The sequence below is a fragment of the Cyprinus carpio genome, chromosome B13 (assembly GCF_018340385.1).
Source record: "Cyprinus carpio isolate SPL01 chromosome B13, ASM1834038v1, whole genome shotgun sequence".
NCBI lineage: Eukaryota > Metazoa > Chordata > Actinopteri > Cypriniformes > Cyprinidae > Cyprinus > Cyprinus carpio.
In genome coordinates this window covers 20676375-20694045 of record NC_056609.1, presented here as the reverse complement: position 1 = coordinate 20694045, position 17671 = coordinate 20676375, and the positions used below count along the sequence as shown (strand labels likewise).

Sequence of the window (17671 nt, the reverse complement as noted above, 5' to 3'; positions counted from 1 at the left end):
CTGTTTGACAGATAAAAATCTCATCTAGTCATGTTTTGACAGGAAGTTTTTGTGTTCTTTAACAGGAAGTTGGCGTTATGATCAAGACAGGTCTTCCGGTGTCATTAGTCAAGTGTCTGTACCTGTTTGTAGCTTTGCCTCCCCGAAAAGAGAGCTTTGTCTTTCGCAATGATGTTGAAGAGGAAGTCAAATGCTCTTTTCAGGACACTCTTACTCAGGTTTTTACAATTTTGACATGTTTTGTTTTATATTATGAATCAGTTACACCACAAATGCTCAACTTGTGTATCAAAATGGGATAATTTTTCCCCATTAGCACTTCCAGTTTCAGAAGCAAACTTGCAAAAAATGATTTAGTTCTTAAAGTGTATGACCATTTACACAAAGTTTGCATGCATATCTAAAATATTTAATGCATTGGCGTCAAACTAATAGAAATATGTCTCTTTAAACCTTCACCTCTGCTCAGGTGATCTTGCAGCTGTGCAGGCATGTGCGTTTCGTGGAGGTTCTGCTGGAGACCCAGGAGCTTTCAAGCGTGATCATCTCTCTCACCTTACTTTGGGATCAGTGCAGCCCCTCATGGAGACAGCAGGCGTCTCGTGTGCTCAGAGCAGTGTCTGCTGCACAAGCTCACAACACTGTACCTGCACTGCAAGGTCAACAACTACACAGACATGCTCCAGCCCATTCTTTGTCCAAATAAATGTATCTTATGAGAGCATTCTTATCAGATCATAGTATTGTTCATAATAAATGGTTAAAAATGATTCACAATTAGTTTATTGAACAAGTACATTGTGTACTATAGGTAATATCTAATTTTTTCAACAACAAAATGATTCTATTTTAGATAAATATAAATATAGGCACTGTAAGCACATCATCAGATGACAATGATTTTGATTTACTTTCACGTGATGCTTATTTGAATTTACTTAGTTGTCCCAGTCCTCTGATTACATAACGTTTGTTTTATTTACTGGAGATCTTCATTAGGTCTAGGCAGGGCTTCAGTTAGAAAATCCAGTCAGAAAGTTTGACTGGGGACATCTTGTCTCGAAGCCAGTGACAGGAAGAACAAATCTGCAGGCTAATTTAGGGAGACTTAGTTTCTGAATTGTTGGTGATGTTTATTTGAATTGTTAGTATAGACTTCAGGTAATTACTACTGTAAGTGTATTACTATTTACACTTATTTTGGTGTTTTGTTTTCTTTAGCTAGTAACTGCATGAAGATCTGCATCCAGAACATGCATAAGATCAGCGAGAACGTCCCTGGTCATGTTCTGTCTGAGGTGGCCGTGAGTGTTTTCAGCTTTGTGAAGGACTCTTATGCCATCAGTCCTGCTCTTTTTGAAGAATTCGAGAACAATGACGGCTATGACATCTTTCAGGCCATCTTGTTACGGTAAATTCATGATTTGGGGTGGGGGGTCTTAAATATAATAGGCAACCGTCACTAAATATTGGAGATGTGAAAGGCCCACAACTGAAGACTAAATGTCTTTGCTGCATTAACAAGTAGGCGGACCACCACCTTCAGCATTTGCTTACTTCATTCTTAGGTACTTTCCATTCCTTTCTGTTACTCTTTTTTTCCTCTCAGTCTCAGCTCCTTCCTCCTGCAAATTTCTTTTCGAATACTGCAGAATTCAATAATTAAAGAGCTCATAATGAGATCAGCAGTAAATTGAGCTCAATCACATTACTGATCATGCCAGCTCTCTCTAACTCACTGTGTCTGCGTTTCCTCGCAGCAAGGGTCACTACAGGACAAGACTGAGCTCACTGAACAATGGGTTTCATTCACTAAGCGTGCATACGCACTTATTTGTTCGTAAAACCTGTGTGAAAACATTATTTTGTTCGTACTTATATCCACCAGAAATTTTCATGTTAATGACTCTTCTGCTGCACACATACTGTAAGCAAGAGTGCTTAGTGTATGAGGCCACTGTTATTCAAAAAGTTGAGGGCGGTAAGACGTTTTGAAAAGAAGCCTCTTATGCTCACTAAAGCTGCATTTATTTGATCAAAAATACAGTAAATATTGTGAAATATTATTTCCATTTAAAATAGATGTTCTATTTTCATATATTATATTTCTGTGATGGCAAAGCTGATTTTTCAGCCGTTACTCTAGTCTTCAGTATCACATGATCCGTCAGAAATCATTCTAATATGCTGATTTGGTGCATTTCTAATTATTATCATGTTGAAAACAGTTGTGCTGCTTAATAATTTTGTGAAAACATGATAATTCTTTGGGGGGGATTTTTAACACTTTTAACATTTATTTGAAATGTATTTTTTTTTTAACATTTGAAATCTATTTACTGTCACTTTTGATCAGTTTAATAGGTCCTTGTTAAATAAAAGTATTTGTTTTTTTTTTCAAAACAATTGTACCGACCCTAAACATTTAAACAGTAGTGTTCATTCATACTGTGTTTACTTGAGAAGGACATTGACATATTTTTGCTCTTCTGCAGCTGTGAGGAGGAAGTGACAGAGGAGCACTTCTTAGCCATTCAAGACCTTCTAGGCCTCATTGCGTCATTTACGCTTTTTGGCAAGGCTGAGCTGAAGGTCACCATGTGTGTAAACAACCCCCAACCACCAGGCTTCAGGTTCGACCCAACCCTTACTAACGGTAAGCCGCCATTACAGACAGTGAGTGCCACTCTGCATCTCTGCTCCACCACCTCATGGTAACGCCACAGAAAAGGCAATTATGTCCAGCATGATGAAGTGTAGCTCTCCTCACTAACCCGGTTAAGCCACCCTGCATCCATTCTCCTCATCCATACAGCAATTCTCCATTCATCACCCCCACAGCACCTCACTCCTGAGAAAAACAGCCCCTTTTTTAACCTTTAATTCATTTGGATTTGATGTGATTTTAATTATGGAAATATGAAATTCAATCTTATAACCCTCTGCAGCTATATTTATTTGCCATATTTTTCCAAAGAGCCGATTAGTCTTTTGTTTTTTTGTTGATGCATTTGAATGTTGATATAGTTCTAAATGTGGTTTAACTTCTTTAGTGCATGTCATTTCACACACTTTCGGCAAGCATAAGTGTGATATATAAGTGTGATACCTGATGCAGAGTTACTCATTTGCATGAGCTCGTTGATGTATATAATGGCATCAGTAATGCTGCTGTCTCACTATATACTTTTAGGAATGGCATTACAAATTGTTATAAATATAAACTACAAATTGTGTATTTATTGTACACTATACATAAAGTCAATGAATATAAGGTTTTGCTACTCAAACATGCTGCAAAGTTCTTTTGGGCCAGTCATGTTAATTACATCTCAAATCAGTATTTATCAAGATCCTTTTTGGAGCTGCTTTTTATTTTATTTTTGCTGTACAAATAATTTTATTTGCTAATTTAATTTAATTTAATTTAATTTAATTTAATTTAATTTAACTCACATTCTTCACTGTACATTCAGTTTTTTTTTTGTTGACTAGAACATCTGTGAATAGCTTTACTAGTTGCTTCCTTTTCCCTTACTTTCTATATGCCTGACATGCCTGACTTTCTTTATATCTTCAGGTTCGCCAGTGATGAACCTCACAGCCTTCAAAATCATCCAGTCCTCCTTCTTGCGGTCAGGCAACACGGTGATCTGCAGCCAAATCCTGCGCACCATCCAGATGATCTGGTCTTGGGAAAAGGCTAACTTCTTCCTGCTGGAGTGGTCTCTGCAGTCTCTGGCTCAGCTGGCGGAGTGTGTGTGGCAGAAATCGCCACCTGTTCACCTCATTTTCTTCGAACTGCTTGAGACCGTCATCCTCCAGCTCTCCTACATCCCACACGAGACAATTAGAAAGGTCAAAGCTGTATTGAAGCAGGGTTGTTCGGAGGCCTTCAACATCGCAGCTCTGGACTGCTTCTACAGGCTCATCATGCACAGTGGATTGCTGTCTGACGTCCTGAGTGATGGAGGACTGATGGAACAACTGATGTTTGAGCTTAAACGAAGGGCAAAGATAATCAGAAAGGCTGGTGTTGCTGGTAAGTCTTTTGGTTTTCTCTGTACTTTGAATTACGAAAACAAGTCAATTTGAAATGCAGATGCCTGATCCTGATTTGAGATCTTATTTATTGACAGTGAATGAAGTTGAGGAGAAGGCTGACAGCTATGAGAGGAAGTTGACCACCAACATTTTAAATGTGGTTGCAGCCCTGGCCTTCCAGTCAGTCAGAAACACTGGTTAGTTGAAGTTATTTTCTTCACAACAGGTATTTTACACTTTTAACCTTTTGAGCGGTTCGGTCCCACATATGGGATTCTTATTTCCGTGCCCCTGAGAGTATGGTCCCACATATGGGATTTAGAACGTTCAGTGACGTCACATAACTGTCAAATTCAAACTGCGTTTTCGCGCGTTGGCTGGCGCTGAGCCAGAGAGAGACGTGCACTGCTCTTGTCATATTATCACATCTATGCAGTGTTCTTCACCACATAATGCATATTTTAGGTTTCAGACATTTAAATACACATAAGTACTAGTAAAACAATACATTTAGAGTTTGAAAAATACACGCATATGTCTATGGAAGCAACAATAACAATCAATTCCATTCAAATTTAATTTGCGGACGTGTTGTTTTATTCATATCAGATATACATCGAATAAGTAACTGTAAAGTTCACTCTATTCATCACCCAGTTCACCTGCCACTTATTACTTGTATTTCGGGAGAAATTGATGAATTCACGTGCTGTAAATGCGACAGACAGGACTCTCTGCACTGCGGCGCGAACAAACATGGCGGCGCCCGTCTCACATTACAGATCGCGATCAAGATCATTTAGAAAGCTTTTTAAACGACAAAACACACTCATTTACACATATTTGTGAATCGGAATATCAGATTGTTCATGACATGGTATGCAAGTTTGTAAATATTTTAAATAAAAAAAGGAAAAACGAAATAAAAGCGATCCATCTGTCACACAGTGTTATTGTAGACACGGTGTGTCACGTGACAAGCCTGACGCGTCGCCATGGAAACAGTAAGGGGAACGTTCTAAAATAACGGTCGTCTTAAAAAAACACAACAATTCTAAAACCGCTGGAATATTTTAAACTCACCACTGAAAAGGTTAAAAAAAGTTATAATTAAAAAATGGTGGATTGGAGTATTTTTTTTACAATATTTTTTTTTTGTATATTTAATTGACTGTGTTACTTATTTCTTTGTGAAATGTACTGTGACAGTTGTTTGCAGTGTGTGCAGGTGATAATTAAACCAAACTAAACTTAATTTAAAAAATTCAATTAAAATAATGATTTTTAGAATAAATAACTTTACAATAAATTTAAAAAATATATAATTTGAGGTAAGGAATTTGAAACCACACTACATCCAAAGTCATGATACTGTATCTGATCAGTCTCTTTGATTTAATAGTGTTTATCAGGGACTTAGGGATGATTCCCTATGTGAAGATCTTTCTGGATGTTGAACAGTTCCGCAGTCCTGCTCTGTGCATCCTGGAGCAGCTTTCGGAGGTCAATCCCGAGGAATACATGAGCACCGCCATCGGAGCCCTCTGCTCCTCCACTGAGAGCGAGATCAGACTCAAACAAGATCTCTTACAGGTATTTATTCCATTGCTGCTTTTCATTTTTGGCTAACCCACATGCTTAGTCACATATGCCTGCTGAAAGGGACGTTTTCCAAATGTATTTATGACTTCCAGGTTTTTCCTGATTTCTTAGCATGTAAACATGTTGAAATACAAGTCACAGTTTATTCCAAAGCATGATTGGATTATAACTGAAAAGACTCCTACTAAAACTAAACAGAGCTCAGTTATCATGTACCTGTCTGTAAATTCAGCTTCCATTCCTAATTCTAACAAATTATAACATGGTTAAAGCATAATGAGCCGGTGAATTTATTATATCAGCTTTTGGGAGCCTGATTCCATTATAGCCAAATTCAGATTGATTTGCTAATATACTGTTTGCTGTTAACTCAAGCTTCATTTGATTAAGCTTGCAGCCTTGTGGTGTGACACACACAAAATTATGAGGAATATCAGATCAGAGAATGTGAGAGAAATCCAATTATGCATGACTATGTTATTCAGTTACTGTACATGTCCATTTTTTAGATTGAAGCGCAGGAATACTAACCTGCAGACCATTAAAGTATAACTGGGTTAAGGCTGCTGACAATTGGATTCACCCCGACCACTCTGTGAAATGTGTCAAAGCCATTCTGATTACTTCTATTGGTCCTAATTAGGTTTGGGCTTCATTTTATGACACATTAGGTCTTTGATGTATTAGCATGGTAGATTGAATAAGGGTTAATCCATTTTGTGCTAGGCTCTTCTTACAGGAGACCCCTCCCGTTTCTCTGTTCATAGTGATGCATTATATCTGAACAGATATTCTGAACACATCCTGGGTATAGGCATAGTCAAACCTAGTAACTAATTCCAGTGAAATTGCTGAGTTTGAGGTCAACAAGACATTCTTTTTAATTAATAAATTTATTCCGCAATTACTAAATTAATCAAAGTAACACTTAATACATTTATAATGTTGCAAATGGTTTTTATTTTAAATAAATGCTGTTCTTTTGAAATTTACATTCATTAAAGTATCCTAAAATATTATCATGGTTTCAACAAGAGAATTAAACTGTTTCCAACATTGATAATGAAAATAAATCTTACCTAAGCAAGTAAATCAGCATATTAGAATGATTTCATGTGATCATGTGACACTGAAAACTGTAGTAATGGCTGCTGAAAATTTAGCTTTGCCTTCACAGAAATAAATTACATCCTGTTTTCCATTTAAAATAGAAAACAGTTATTTTAAATTGTAATAATATTTCACAATTTTTACCATATTTTTGATCTAATAAATACAGCCTTAGTGATCATAAGAGACTATAAAATAAAAAACGACCTTACCAAACACCAGTAGTGTACTTGTAATAATCCCTTGTACCTTGTCTTTGGACAGTCTATCATGAAAGTTCTGGAAAACCCAAACTGTTGGAACGCCTTCCGCACTTCTGGAGGCTTTACTGGCCTGCTCTCCATAGTCGTGGACATGGAAGGATCTCTGATGGAGGCACCAAAGGGACCGTGGGCCTCATTGAGCCGCCACAGCCTTGTTGAGCTGCTGCTCCTCATCCTACACACCTTCGCCCTTGCTGTGCACGTGCACCCCGTCAACGCCCACTTTTTCCACATGACCGGATTCTGTGAGAAGCTGGGTGATGCCCTGCTACAGCTGGGCTGTTTCCAGAGAGGGGTCCCTGTGGAAACAGACAAAGAAAGTTCAGACTGCAGGATTTTCCAACAATTTGTGGAGGCGGCGGAGAGGCCAGAACCTCAGTTGCCACCACCTTTAGGAGACTGTGTTAAACTGCTGGGATTCCTGGAGCAATTTGCTACCGGCGTGAGCTTGGCTGCAGATCCATGCTCAGGATTACAGGATAATAATGAAGCTGGTGAGAGTCAGAGGACAGGGGACCCATCCAATGAGGATGAGGCGTTAAATCACACTAGGGCCGCAAGTGTCTCATTTGAGTCAACAGATTCTGGGAGGTAGGTGCTCTCAATCATATGTATATATTTATAGATATTAGATTGCTGTCTGTTTTTGTTTAGTTTAGTTTAGTTTTATCTGGATAATTACATATAAATAATTCCAAAAACGATAAACTGCACAGCTTGATACAGATGTCTAGACCTGAAAAGTCAGTAAATCAATACTGGGACAGGTTCTGCTTTGCTTTTTCTGTCTGCCTATGATTGTTAAACTTGTCATTGCTTATTCAGGGCTTACTATGACCTCACCATTCTTCATCCTGGAGCTGTTAAGCTGATTATGATTCTTCTGCCTAGTATTTACTGTCCCAGTGACCCTTGTGTAAGTAAAACCACAAACATGTTCATATCTTCTACATAATTTGTCTTTGGTGTAATAATTAAGAGGCAATAATGCCTTTGGATTAAATGAACAAATAAACAGCATAGCAGTGTTCACAAAAGCAGTTTTTTGTGCAGTTTTTTTTCCAAGTCAGTCCAGCAAAATGTGCAAAAATTGAATGTGCAAACATTTAATTAAAATACTTTATACCATTATTAATGTCTTTACTGTTACTTTTGATCACTTTAATGCATCCTTGCTGAATAAAGGTATTATTTTCTTTTTTAAAAAATTGTACTGACCCAAAACCTTAAAACATGTGTTTGTTTTTAAGCATATACTACAATAATTGCAGACATTCTTTCCTTTAGCTGTCTGAAGAGCTGCAGCTGGCTGTGGCTCATCACGTGCAGACTCTGGTGAAGTCAGAAAGAAACAGGCAGATCATGTGCGAGTTTGGTCTGCTGTCCACATTGCTGACTCACTGCAAACATATTCTCATCGACAATTCCCATTCGCTGCACCTGCCCATAGTACGGATCCTTGAGAAACTCGCATCTCAGTCCATGGATCACAAGTGCCTCAGGTGAGCATAAGCAGATGCCAACGCATTCCTCATGACAAATGTTGAATATATGATATGATGAATGTGGGTTTACATATTCCGTATGCCATTACAATAGTGTGCTTTATCTTAGGCGGTTCCTGTGTCTTGGGGATCCTCTGATGTGCACTGGAGAAAATCGTCTTGCTGTCTCTGGTGAAGAGGCCAGCAACACAAGTACAGTTCCTTTTTGGATTACTTCCTGATTCATGAGAAAAAAAATTATCATACTGTTACATCTTTTGATTGAAGAGACTATTTAGATTTTCATAATTTTCTGTTATCTATTGCAGACCAGACAGAAGACTCTGAAGAGGATAACAGGAAATCCTTAAAAAAGGCATTGAAAAGAAGTTTCAGTCTACTGAAAACATCTTCAGACAGTGGGACGGTAGTTCCTCTTCATAGAATCATAAGTCTTGTCTCTATCACATCGCCACGGAGCTTTCAGCCACACAAAGTATCCATTTCCCCTTCCTTTGTGGAGTTTGACATGACAGACAGTGGCTATGGGTATGTGTTTGCAGATATCCTCAGAAATCAATCGGTTTAGAACAAAACAGATTTGTGTGCTTCAAAGCAGTGGTTGTCATCCAGGGGCAAAGGGCCACTGGGGCCTGCAAACATGACAACACAGGACACCTTCAGATTATTTAAATGAATAACAATTGATATTCATATTATTTTTTATGATATTTATTATATCAATACATTAATTATATATATGCTAAGTAAGAAAGTTAACTGAAATCTCATTTTCTTTCTCGTTGTCTTATATAACATACTCTTCTTGAAACTTCTGGAATCACAAAATGATTATGGTAAATTCATACTGTATATTGACACTCTGTTAATAGAAATTTTTCTTTGAATGTTATGTTGGGCAATAGTTGAGAACCACTATTTTAGGGACTTTTATATAAAAATAAAAATTTTGAACATAGTGGTAAATTAAACTGAAAAAAGAAAAGTTAAATGGCTCACATTTTGGACCAGAGGTTAAATTCACCATATCATTGCCAAATGTGAGATGAGACTGGAAGTAGAGTTACTGATATATTAATTAAGCCTTAGTTATTTTGCTAAATGACCACTAACAATTTTGTCTCCACAGATGTCTGTTTCTGCCATCCCTTGCCACAGTAAAAGGTGTCAGTGCAGATTTTATCTCTACAGGAGGCTTGGGCTCTGGTAAGAAAATCTGTAGAATTACATTGTTGCCTAAAATAATCTGAAATTCAAATTGAATACCCATCTAAAAGATGAGACATACAATTATTCATTTGGTATGGACATCTAAGTTCCAAGTTGATTTATCGCATCAGAAAGGTCCCATTTACTCATGTATGAATTTATAATATACAATTCCTGTTCTTATATAATATCCTCTCGTTTATTTCTGCAGACTGCAGAGGCTTCCCTCCTTCAGCCGGCCTGTCTTTCTCCTGCTGGTTTATGATCTGTAGGTTCAGCTCAGCCTGTGAATCCCACCCTGTGCGTCTGCTCACGGTAGTGCGCCACATGTCTCGTGCTGAGCAGCAGTTCAGCTGCCTGTCTGTCAGTATCTCTGCCACCGATGGCTGCTTGGTGATCTCCACTGAGGAGGAACCTTATCAGTTCTTAGGTGAAAATTTTCACTTTAGATTACCTTTTATTTACACTTTTATACTAGTTTTGGCATGTATTATTTACAGTATTTATTTTATTCTACAGACATGATGGAGCCAGACGAGCAGACTCCCAGCGCGCTACCATCCTCAGTACGGTTCAAATGTACCAAACAGCTGATACCAGGCCAATGGCACCATCTTTGTCTGGTTATGGCCAAAGGAATCAAGAAGAGCTGTTTAGCCACTGTTTATCTGAATGCAACAGCAATTGGAACAGCAAAGGTTTGTGCAGGAATTTATACGAAGGATAGTTTTGAATGACATACTGTGAACTACTGTTCAACAGTTTGGGGTCGAAAATATTTTTTCAGTGTTTAGCAACACTCAACAAGGCTGCATTCATTTAATAAAAAATAATAGTATTAGTAATATTGTAAAATTGTGACATTAAAAAAAAAAAAAAAAAATATATATATATATATATATATATATATATATATATATATGCTTTGAAAAAAAGCTTCTGATTAAATGAATAAATATTAGTCTGTATTAAGTGACAAAATCCATCTCTGTTGCTCTTTTTGCAGATCAAATACATTCAGCCGTTTCCTGGTCAGTCCATATCAATGGATCCCTCTGCAGTCATTGACGTGTGTGGGATTATTGGCACTCCGTCTCTATGGAAACAGCATGCGGCTCTGGTCTGGCGGGTTGGTCCTACGTACTTCTTTGAAGAAGTTTTGAGTTCTGATCAGGTGGAGACTATTTATGGGCAAGGCACCAAATATATTGGCAACTACCTTGCTCTCAATGCCCAAGGTGAGAAAATTTGCTTTTCTCTGTCCAAAAACTATTCTGAATTTGATGGAAATCTGTTTTCACACAAGTACATGTGCTAAATAGGAGGTGAGACAGATGTTGCAGTGTCCCAAATTAGGATGGTCTCCCCAGAGAGGATTTCCTTTGCAATAAACATGGCAGTGTCTACCATCACTACAGTAGTAAATATTAGAGACCAGTACAACGAGGTGGACTGTCGCCTTATAGCCAAAGAGGTGCTTTCATTTTCCTTTTTTGTTCATGGATTGAATTATTTTGATTGTTTAATCATGAGTTACTCTTCTATTATTTTTATCACAGATGGGCATCACATCACGTGATAATTGTACTCCTGTCTTCCTGGCTCATAACATCAGTCAGCACCTTAATGGAACTGCTCGGACAATTGGGGCTGCCCTGGTTGGTTGTTTTGGTAAAAAGTCTACTAGCTACTTCTCTAAAGTGCTTGCTGTATGAAAAGATTGCAGCATTTTAGTTTTTGTAGTGAACCTTTCATTTAAAAGCTGATTTTACACCATGATTTCCAGGTGTAAGGACGTTCAAGTCATACAGTGCTGCAAGTAGCTTCCAGTTCATTGGTGGACCTGCAGCCATTCTGAGTTTGGTGGCAATGGCCTCCGATGACAGCTCCTTGTATGCTGCTGTCAAAGTTCTGCTCTCTGTTTTAGAGACAAATCCTGTGATGGAGCAGGAGATGAAACGAACTAATGGCTATAAGGTAGTGCTGTCAAATAATGTTAAGACTTTAAGTATAAGAAATCCAAGCTGCAGATTTGATTTGTTTTGTGTTTTCAGCTCTTGTCCTTCCTGCTGAAGATGAAGTCTCAGCTGATCAGCAGCAGGATTTTCCAGCTTATTATGGCCATAGTGGGCACAATGGAGCTGGGCATTGTCGCTGTTCACATTCCAAACATCACTGCCTTCCAGGACATTCTCTGTGACTTTGAGGTAAGTTGTAAGTAATGTTTCTTCATAGCTACAATATTTTTCTGCTCTGGTGAGTGAAATAGCATTCTGAATGGCTTTAAATGAATATTAATAGAGCTGTTCAGTCATGATGTCAGTTTGTAGACTAACTTGGGAGGCTAACTTTCTGGCTGCCACTACAAAGTGAATCTGGTCATAGCTAAGTCTATATTTAGTGACAACATTCTTCAAATACTTGGAGTGTTGTTGTGAAGGTTGGAAGCCACTGCAAATCTAATAAGATAGCACATAGAATTGCACTTTTAAGACCTGCAGGATGACTGCACGGACAGGTTTATTTTATGTTCTGTTTCTAGTTTTCCTTTCAGTTATTGAATATGTGGACTAGCCTGTATAAAAATAGTGCTAACAGTACTTTTTGCATGCAAAACCAGGAAGCAAGCATACTGTATGTGTTTGATTAATGATGTGCAATTAAATGAACATTTTCTATATATAGAAACGTTTTTAGCAGGGGGGCTGTAAGATTTTTCAAAAACTTCTGTCAGAATTTCAGAATTCTTTAAAAAAATAGAAAGTTCAAAAGAACAGCATTTATTTGAAATATAAGTATTTTGTAACCTTATAACGGTCTTTATCTTCTATCTGTTTTGGTCAATTTCATGTGTCCTTGCTAAATACAATTAAATTCCAAGGCCCCGGTATACTTCAAAAGAAGTATTTTCGTTCTTCGTTTGAGGGCAAAAAGAAGTTTGAAAAGGCTGAGCAACAGTAAACTGTTTCCGAACATTCAGACACCCCTGCGCTACAGGAGGCGGGGTGTAGATTAATGTAAACATGTGTCGTGAAGCTCACGCGTATGCCCTTAACACAACGATGAAATGAAGGAGTGTAGGCAATCTAGGTGTGAGACGGGCCCCAATGGTCACAAAATTAAATACAAAAGAATGATGATTAGCAGCAGTTCAGAGTCAAGTATCATGTTTGCAATACAAAAGAACCATAATCAGTGCTTTATGGGAAGTGTGAATGGCTCATAGTCTAAAAACTTTAGCATGATGTGGAACAAATATTTGAGTCATCTCAATAACACAAACCTTATTGTTACTTTATTTTATCAGTGTTCATTTATTTTATTAAACTGGATAAATTATTACACCTTTTTATATTTTATGTTGTGTCATGATTTAATAAAAAAAACAAAGGTTTATTGTATGTTCTTTTGGCATTTCATTTATTGTATACCTTTTAAATTTGCTTATTGAAAGAACAACAACAACAGCAGCAGCAGCAGTATGGTAAAAAATTAATGTGAAACACATGTATTTGGTACTTGCTAACTTATATCTTTACTCTTTCCTTTCATTCTTCTCATGGCTTTGGAAAACGTGCATCTGAAGTTTCTCTATGTCACTTTTTGCATAACTCCAGGTCCTCAGCACCAAGCTTCATTGAAATTTCTTTCTAGGAATTAAATGCTTTCTCTGAATCTTTGAAGTCTCTCCGCGAGCGATTGGACAGGTGCGGATATATCTCTGGCAGCTCATCTATTTTACACTCCAGTGTATTCATGTTGTTAGTGACTAGGAGATGATGTTCTCCTGAATGATCTCCGCTGAATAAGAAACGAACCAGGAAAAAAAAACTCTCATGTTAAAGAAGGTGGATTTTCACAACACACCCACCGATTGTGTAAAATGAACTTAGGGTGTCCTTAGAAGCGTTCTAGCTCACATCCTCACTTCTCAGAATCTAACCGACCCACAGACTGCCTGAGCTATGTGTTGGGGCCCACCGGGGCATGCCCACACCAGCTCAGGCTCTCCACACGGACACAGAAGACTTAGCAGTAGAAGAAGCACCTGGGCGGAACTGTGCATGAGCCTTTTAAAGTCTGAGACGATTCACACCTCTCAGAATGGGCTTGTCCAATGAGAAAGGCTGAAATTTCAAGTGGGAGGTTGGAAATACCGGAGGGTTTTACGACCCTTTGTGTGAAAGCATGGTAATTTGAATATGTAGTTGATATACAAAATAGTAAAGATTCTTAGAACACTAATATGTTGCATAGTTATCAACATATAATATACACTCTCACTTAGATCATCAGAAGACGAATTCATAGATACTAAACATGGTGAGATTACATGAATGAGTGTTTCTATCATAAGCATGCATAAAACAGTCAAATTCAACAGACATTATACAAGAACAGCAATAATATACGCAATGACCTCAAGGATATGTGTTCATTCAAAAAGAGGTTTTCTTATGAACTTATTGGAGAAGATTCGCTTTTTATGGGCATTATGTGTCTGTTTTAGAGAGATTTGAGTTAAGAGTTGCTTTGCCCACATTCTCAAGAGCCATTAAACTAGTGTTATTAGATAGTTTGTCTTTGGTTGCTATGGAACCAGGTGCCTGTTCTGCCTTTTTGAGGTGTTAGTTGCATTTCGGGGGAAGGGTCCATAGACCCTTTGGTTAGATGAGGGGGCGTTAGATATTATTTGTTAAATATAACAAATAGTTGTGTGTCTGATTGGTTCAAATGCTACAGGTGTTTCAAACTGCCGAAACGAACTCAAAATGAATTATGTTTAGGCCTGATTTTGTTCGAAATGACGTCATATCAGTTCATTCTTCATTTTCTTTTGAAGTATATCGGGGCCTTTACTGACCATGAACTTTTGAATGGTAGTGTACATTTTTAAAGCACACAGCAGTTGCAAAAGTCATGTTTGAGATGTGCTGCACAATTATTGTTGTATATCAAAAAAGGGCAAAGTCTCTTTAAGTTAACTACAGACCTTATTTTAAAGCCATTCTAAAAACTCATAGGAAAATTCAGAAGGAAATCTGATGCTAATTTTGCTTCTAGCTTTCTGTTGTTTCGCAAGATGTGAAATTTCAGAAGTATTGTCGTTTCTTGTTTCTTTTTCCTGTAGGTGTGGCAGAATGCTCCAGAAAATCTTGATGTTTGTGTTTTAAATCATTTTGTTGATATCCTGAAGTCATCAAGGTACGCTGTAGGTTACTGATGTCACGTTGTTGTGATTTTATGTTTAGTGTGCGGCATAAAGTGATGTGAAACTTATGGCTCACTTCCTGTTTTTCAATCATGCAACCATGCCAGTGCTGTTTGCTGTGGATAAATGTTTCTGATTGTGAGTTTGTTTCCAGTGGGAGTCAACAGAATGCTGAAGTCATGCATAGACTCAACATGATGAGCAAACTCCTGATCCTGCTGCATGATACCAGTGTGACCCGTAGGAAGGTGTCAGTCATCTGCACCATCATCAAATCCCTCCTTGAGGAACATTTCAACACCACAGACATCAAGAGGCATGTTTGTTAACTTTTATAGGCTCTTGCATTATTGATTATCGGACAATTTTGGGGAAATCACTTAAGATTTAAGGCACTGAATTAATAATGATAATTCACTCAGTGTGATTTCTTGATATTCCTGTTTGTTCAATCAGGCTTGGACTCTTCTTAGTTCATAGTCTTTTGCCTCCAACTTTGAACGAGAAAAGCACTTTCTCCGATTTGGATTTTGATGATCAATCACAAGGTATAAATTTTTGCAATACAAATTCACTTGTTCATGATTTTAGATATGTGCTCTGCTACGAAATCTTGAAACTTTTGAGGGAAGCTCACTTTTTACACTTTCTTTTACACTCTTTGTGGCTCTAGGCTGGAGTCAGACTCCTGGGAGGTCAGTTTGGATCAGGAATCAGTTGGTCTCTATGCTGTTTTCTCTAATCATCTCAAACACTTCAAGCATGTGAGTCAAGTTTAGCAATGTAACAACACAAAGTCTTGCACTCTTTATCCTTGTTTCTATGAACCCACTGACAAATAATTGAATCCTGTGTTCTAAATATGTTTTAAATGACAGTAACCGGGAAGAGGTATTCTTCGCATTGGGATCCGATTGGTTCCTCCTGTTCTTACAGGGCCACATCCACACCAGTACAGTGCTGCTGGTGCTCACACTGCTTACTCACTTCCTATCATATCCCAACATTCTGGCCAAGTTCAGAGAGGGTGTTTCACCAGGAACATTAGTGGAGACCATGGATATTCCCACCAATATCACAGGTAATTCCAGATGAAATTTCAAAAAGTACCGTCATTGTGATTGCTTGTGATTGATATATATATAGCACTGCAACAGTTTACAATAACGTACCAAAATAGATTTTGATTTATTTTAGATAATTTGAAGTCTCGCTCATGGTCGTTTGAATGTTTGAGCTGTATCTGCCCGGGGTTTGAAGTTCTGCAGAAGCTTCTTGTCAACCACATCCACCTGCCTCAAGTTTATGGAGCTATAGGTGCACTGCTTATAGGAAAATCTGATTTCCAGGTTCCTGCTGGGCAGGTAGAGATCACATTGCCTAATTGTCTGATATGCCATGTTGTGTCGGCATGTATATTTCATGGTTGTGATGAATTATGAGAATGTTTATACTATGCTTTGTCTTTTGGATGGCAGGTGGATGTTGACATGATGCTTCAGAGTTTGATTGACAGCTGCAGTGTTGGATCTGAGGGCATTCAACTATGTGCAGATGCTGCTTGTGTTCTTTTAGAGTTGGTTAAAGTTATCATTACTAAGGTAAGTTTGTCTAAATTGCTTAATTTATTGGCATAACATGATACATATGTTATATTAGAATAGCTAAAGTCTAAAGCCGGGCACACACTGTGCGAGTTTTAGGATTGTACTTGTCAAACTGTACGACAGTCAAGACGCAGCTACCATGTATATACCATAGCTTGTCTTGAAAAACTGAGAGTTTGACCTTCGTCGTCGTAGAAGTCACACTGCAGGACTGTGCGCCAAATCTTCTGACGTTGCCAGAATTTCGTCTGAGTTCAAATTTGATTGCAACGGTCATTAATCAGCTGTCGGTGAACATATAAAACTACGGCTGTCAAAATGGCTGAAAAACTAAATTCGAATTTTGCAATTAAATATTATCAAAATTCGAATTAAATTCAAATTTAAAATGCATAATTTCAGTTAGGGTGAAGAAAAGCTTTTGGCTTCTCTTCTGAGGCCACAAGAGGGCGCATTGGGCAAAATATTACTAATGCACGTTTATTCAAAGCATAAGAAAACATGACTGTGAAAAAAGTGCATAATATTTAAAATAATGTTTAGAAACCAATTATAATTAAGTTTCTCAAAGAACTATAAACAAAACAGCATCATGTATGCATGCATATTTTAATGCAAAGGGTGGAAAGCCAATCACACAGAGTACATTTTTCATTTAAACATGAGATGCAGTGGGATGGGGAAAAACCCAGCATAAAGTCTGGAGATGTGTTTTTAAAAAGTTGAAGTCACCTTAATTTTACATGGCTTTCTTAACATGCGGCTCTGTTGTGCGAGACGCGAGTGCAACGGTGATAGAAGATGTACCTCTAGAAAATAAGTGAAATATGTGTTCTGTGTTAATGGCTTGGTTTCAGTTTTTACACCCTGTCCGCGCAGTCTCAAAAATTGCCTGCATGCGGATGGGGTGTGCGGCTGTCAACAGCGCATGCACGAGATGAATGATGAGACAGAAGTGGTACTGCTTGTCGAGCTCGTCAGCCATTTGAAAGCTGTGTGGATGAGGCTATGTGTGAGACGGAACAAAATTGGTCTCAGATGGCCAAATCATGGCCAAAATCGCACAGTGTGAGCAGGGCTTAAGTTAAAAACCTTTTAATTTTAGTTGAAGCACACTTT

The 17671-nt window shown here is 38.0% G+C and overlaps 1 protein-coding gene across 1 annotated transcript in view; it reads left to right on the top strand.

Annotated features, from left to right (window-relative positions):
* wdfy4 (WDFY family member 4) overlaps positions 1 to 17671 on the top strand; it is a 45673-nt gene that overhangs the window by 3773 nt on the left and 24229 nt on the right. Inside the window, exons 5-31 of the mRNA XM_042737206.1 lie at positions 66 to 218; positions 470 to 659; positions 1222 to 1411; positions 2496 to 2656; positions 3581 to 4042; positions 4140 to 4241; positions 5447 to 5637; positions 7021 to 7610; positions 7845 to 7935; positions 8307 to 8521; positions 8634 to 8716; positions 8833 to 9052; positions 9654 to 9730; positions 9945 to 10163; positions 10253 to 10431; positions 10740 to 10971; positions 11056 to 11207; positions 11293 to 11404; positions 11520 to 11710; positions 11788 to 11940; positions 14865 to 14938; positions 15100 to 15261; positions 15402 to 15493; positions 15619 to 15709; positions 15824 to 16026; positions 16143 to 16309; positions 16424 to 16546. Of these exons, the coding sequence (XP_042593140.1) occupies positions 66 to 218; positions 470 to 659; positions 1222 to 1411; positions 2496 to 2656; positions 3581 to 4042; positions 4140 to 4241; positions 5447 to 5637; positions 7021 to 7610; positions 7845 to 7935; positions 8307 to 8521; positions 8634 to 8716; positions 8833 to 9052; positions 9654 to 9730; positions 9945 to 10163; positions 10253 to 10431; positions 10740 to 10971; positions 11056 to 11207; positions 11293 to 11404; positions 11520 to 11710; positions 11788 to 11940; positions 14865 to 14938; positions 15100 to 15261; positions 15402 to 15493; positions 15619 to 15709; positions 15824 to 16026; positions 16143 to 16309; positions 16424 to 16546 (4875 nt within the window). The remainder of the gene's footprint in view (positions 1 to 65; positions 219 to 469; positions 660 to 1221; positions 1412 to 2495; positions 2657 to 3580; positions 4043 to 4139; positions 4242 to 5446; positions 5638 to 7020; positions 7611 to 7844; positions 7936 to 8306; positions 8522 to 8633; positions 8717 to 8832; positions 9053 to 9653; positions 9731 to 9944; positions 10164 to 10252; positions 10432 to 10739; positions 10972 to 11055; positions 11208 to 11292; positions 11405 to 11519; positions 11711 to 11787; positions 11941 to 14864; positions 14939 to 15099; positions 15262 to 15401; positions 15494 to 15618; positions 15710 to 15823; positions 16027 to 16142; positions 16310 to 16423; positions 16547 to 17671) is intronic.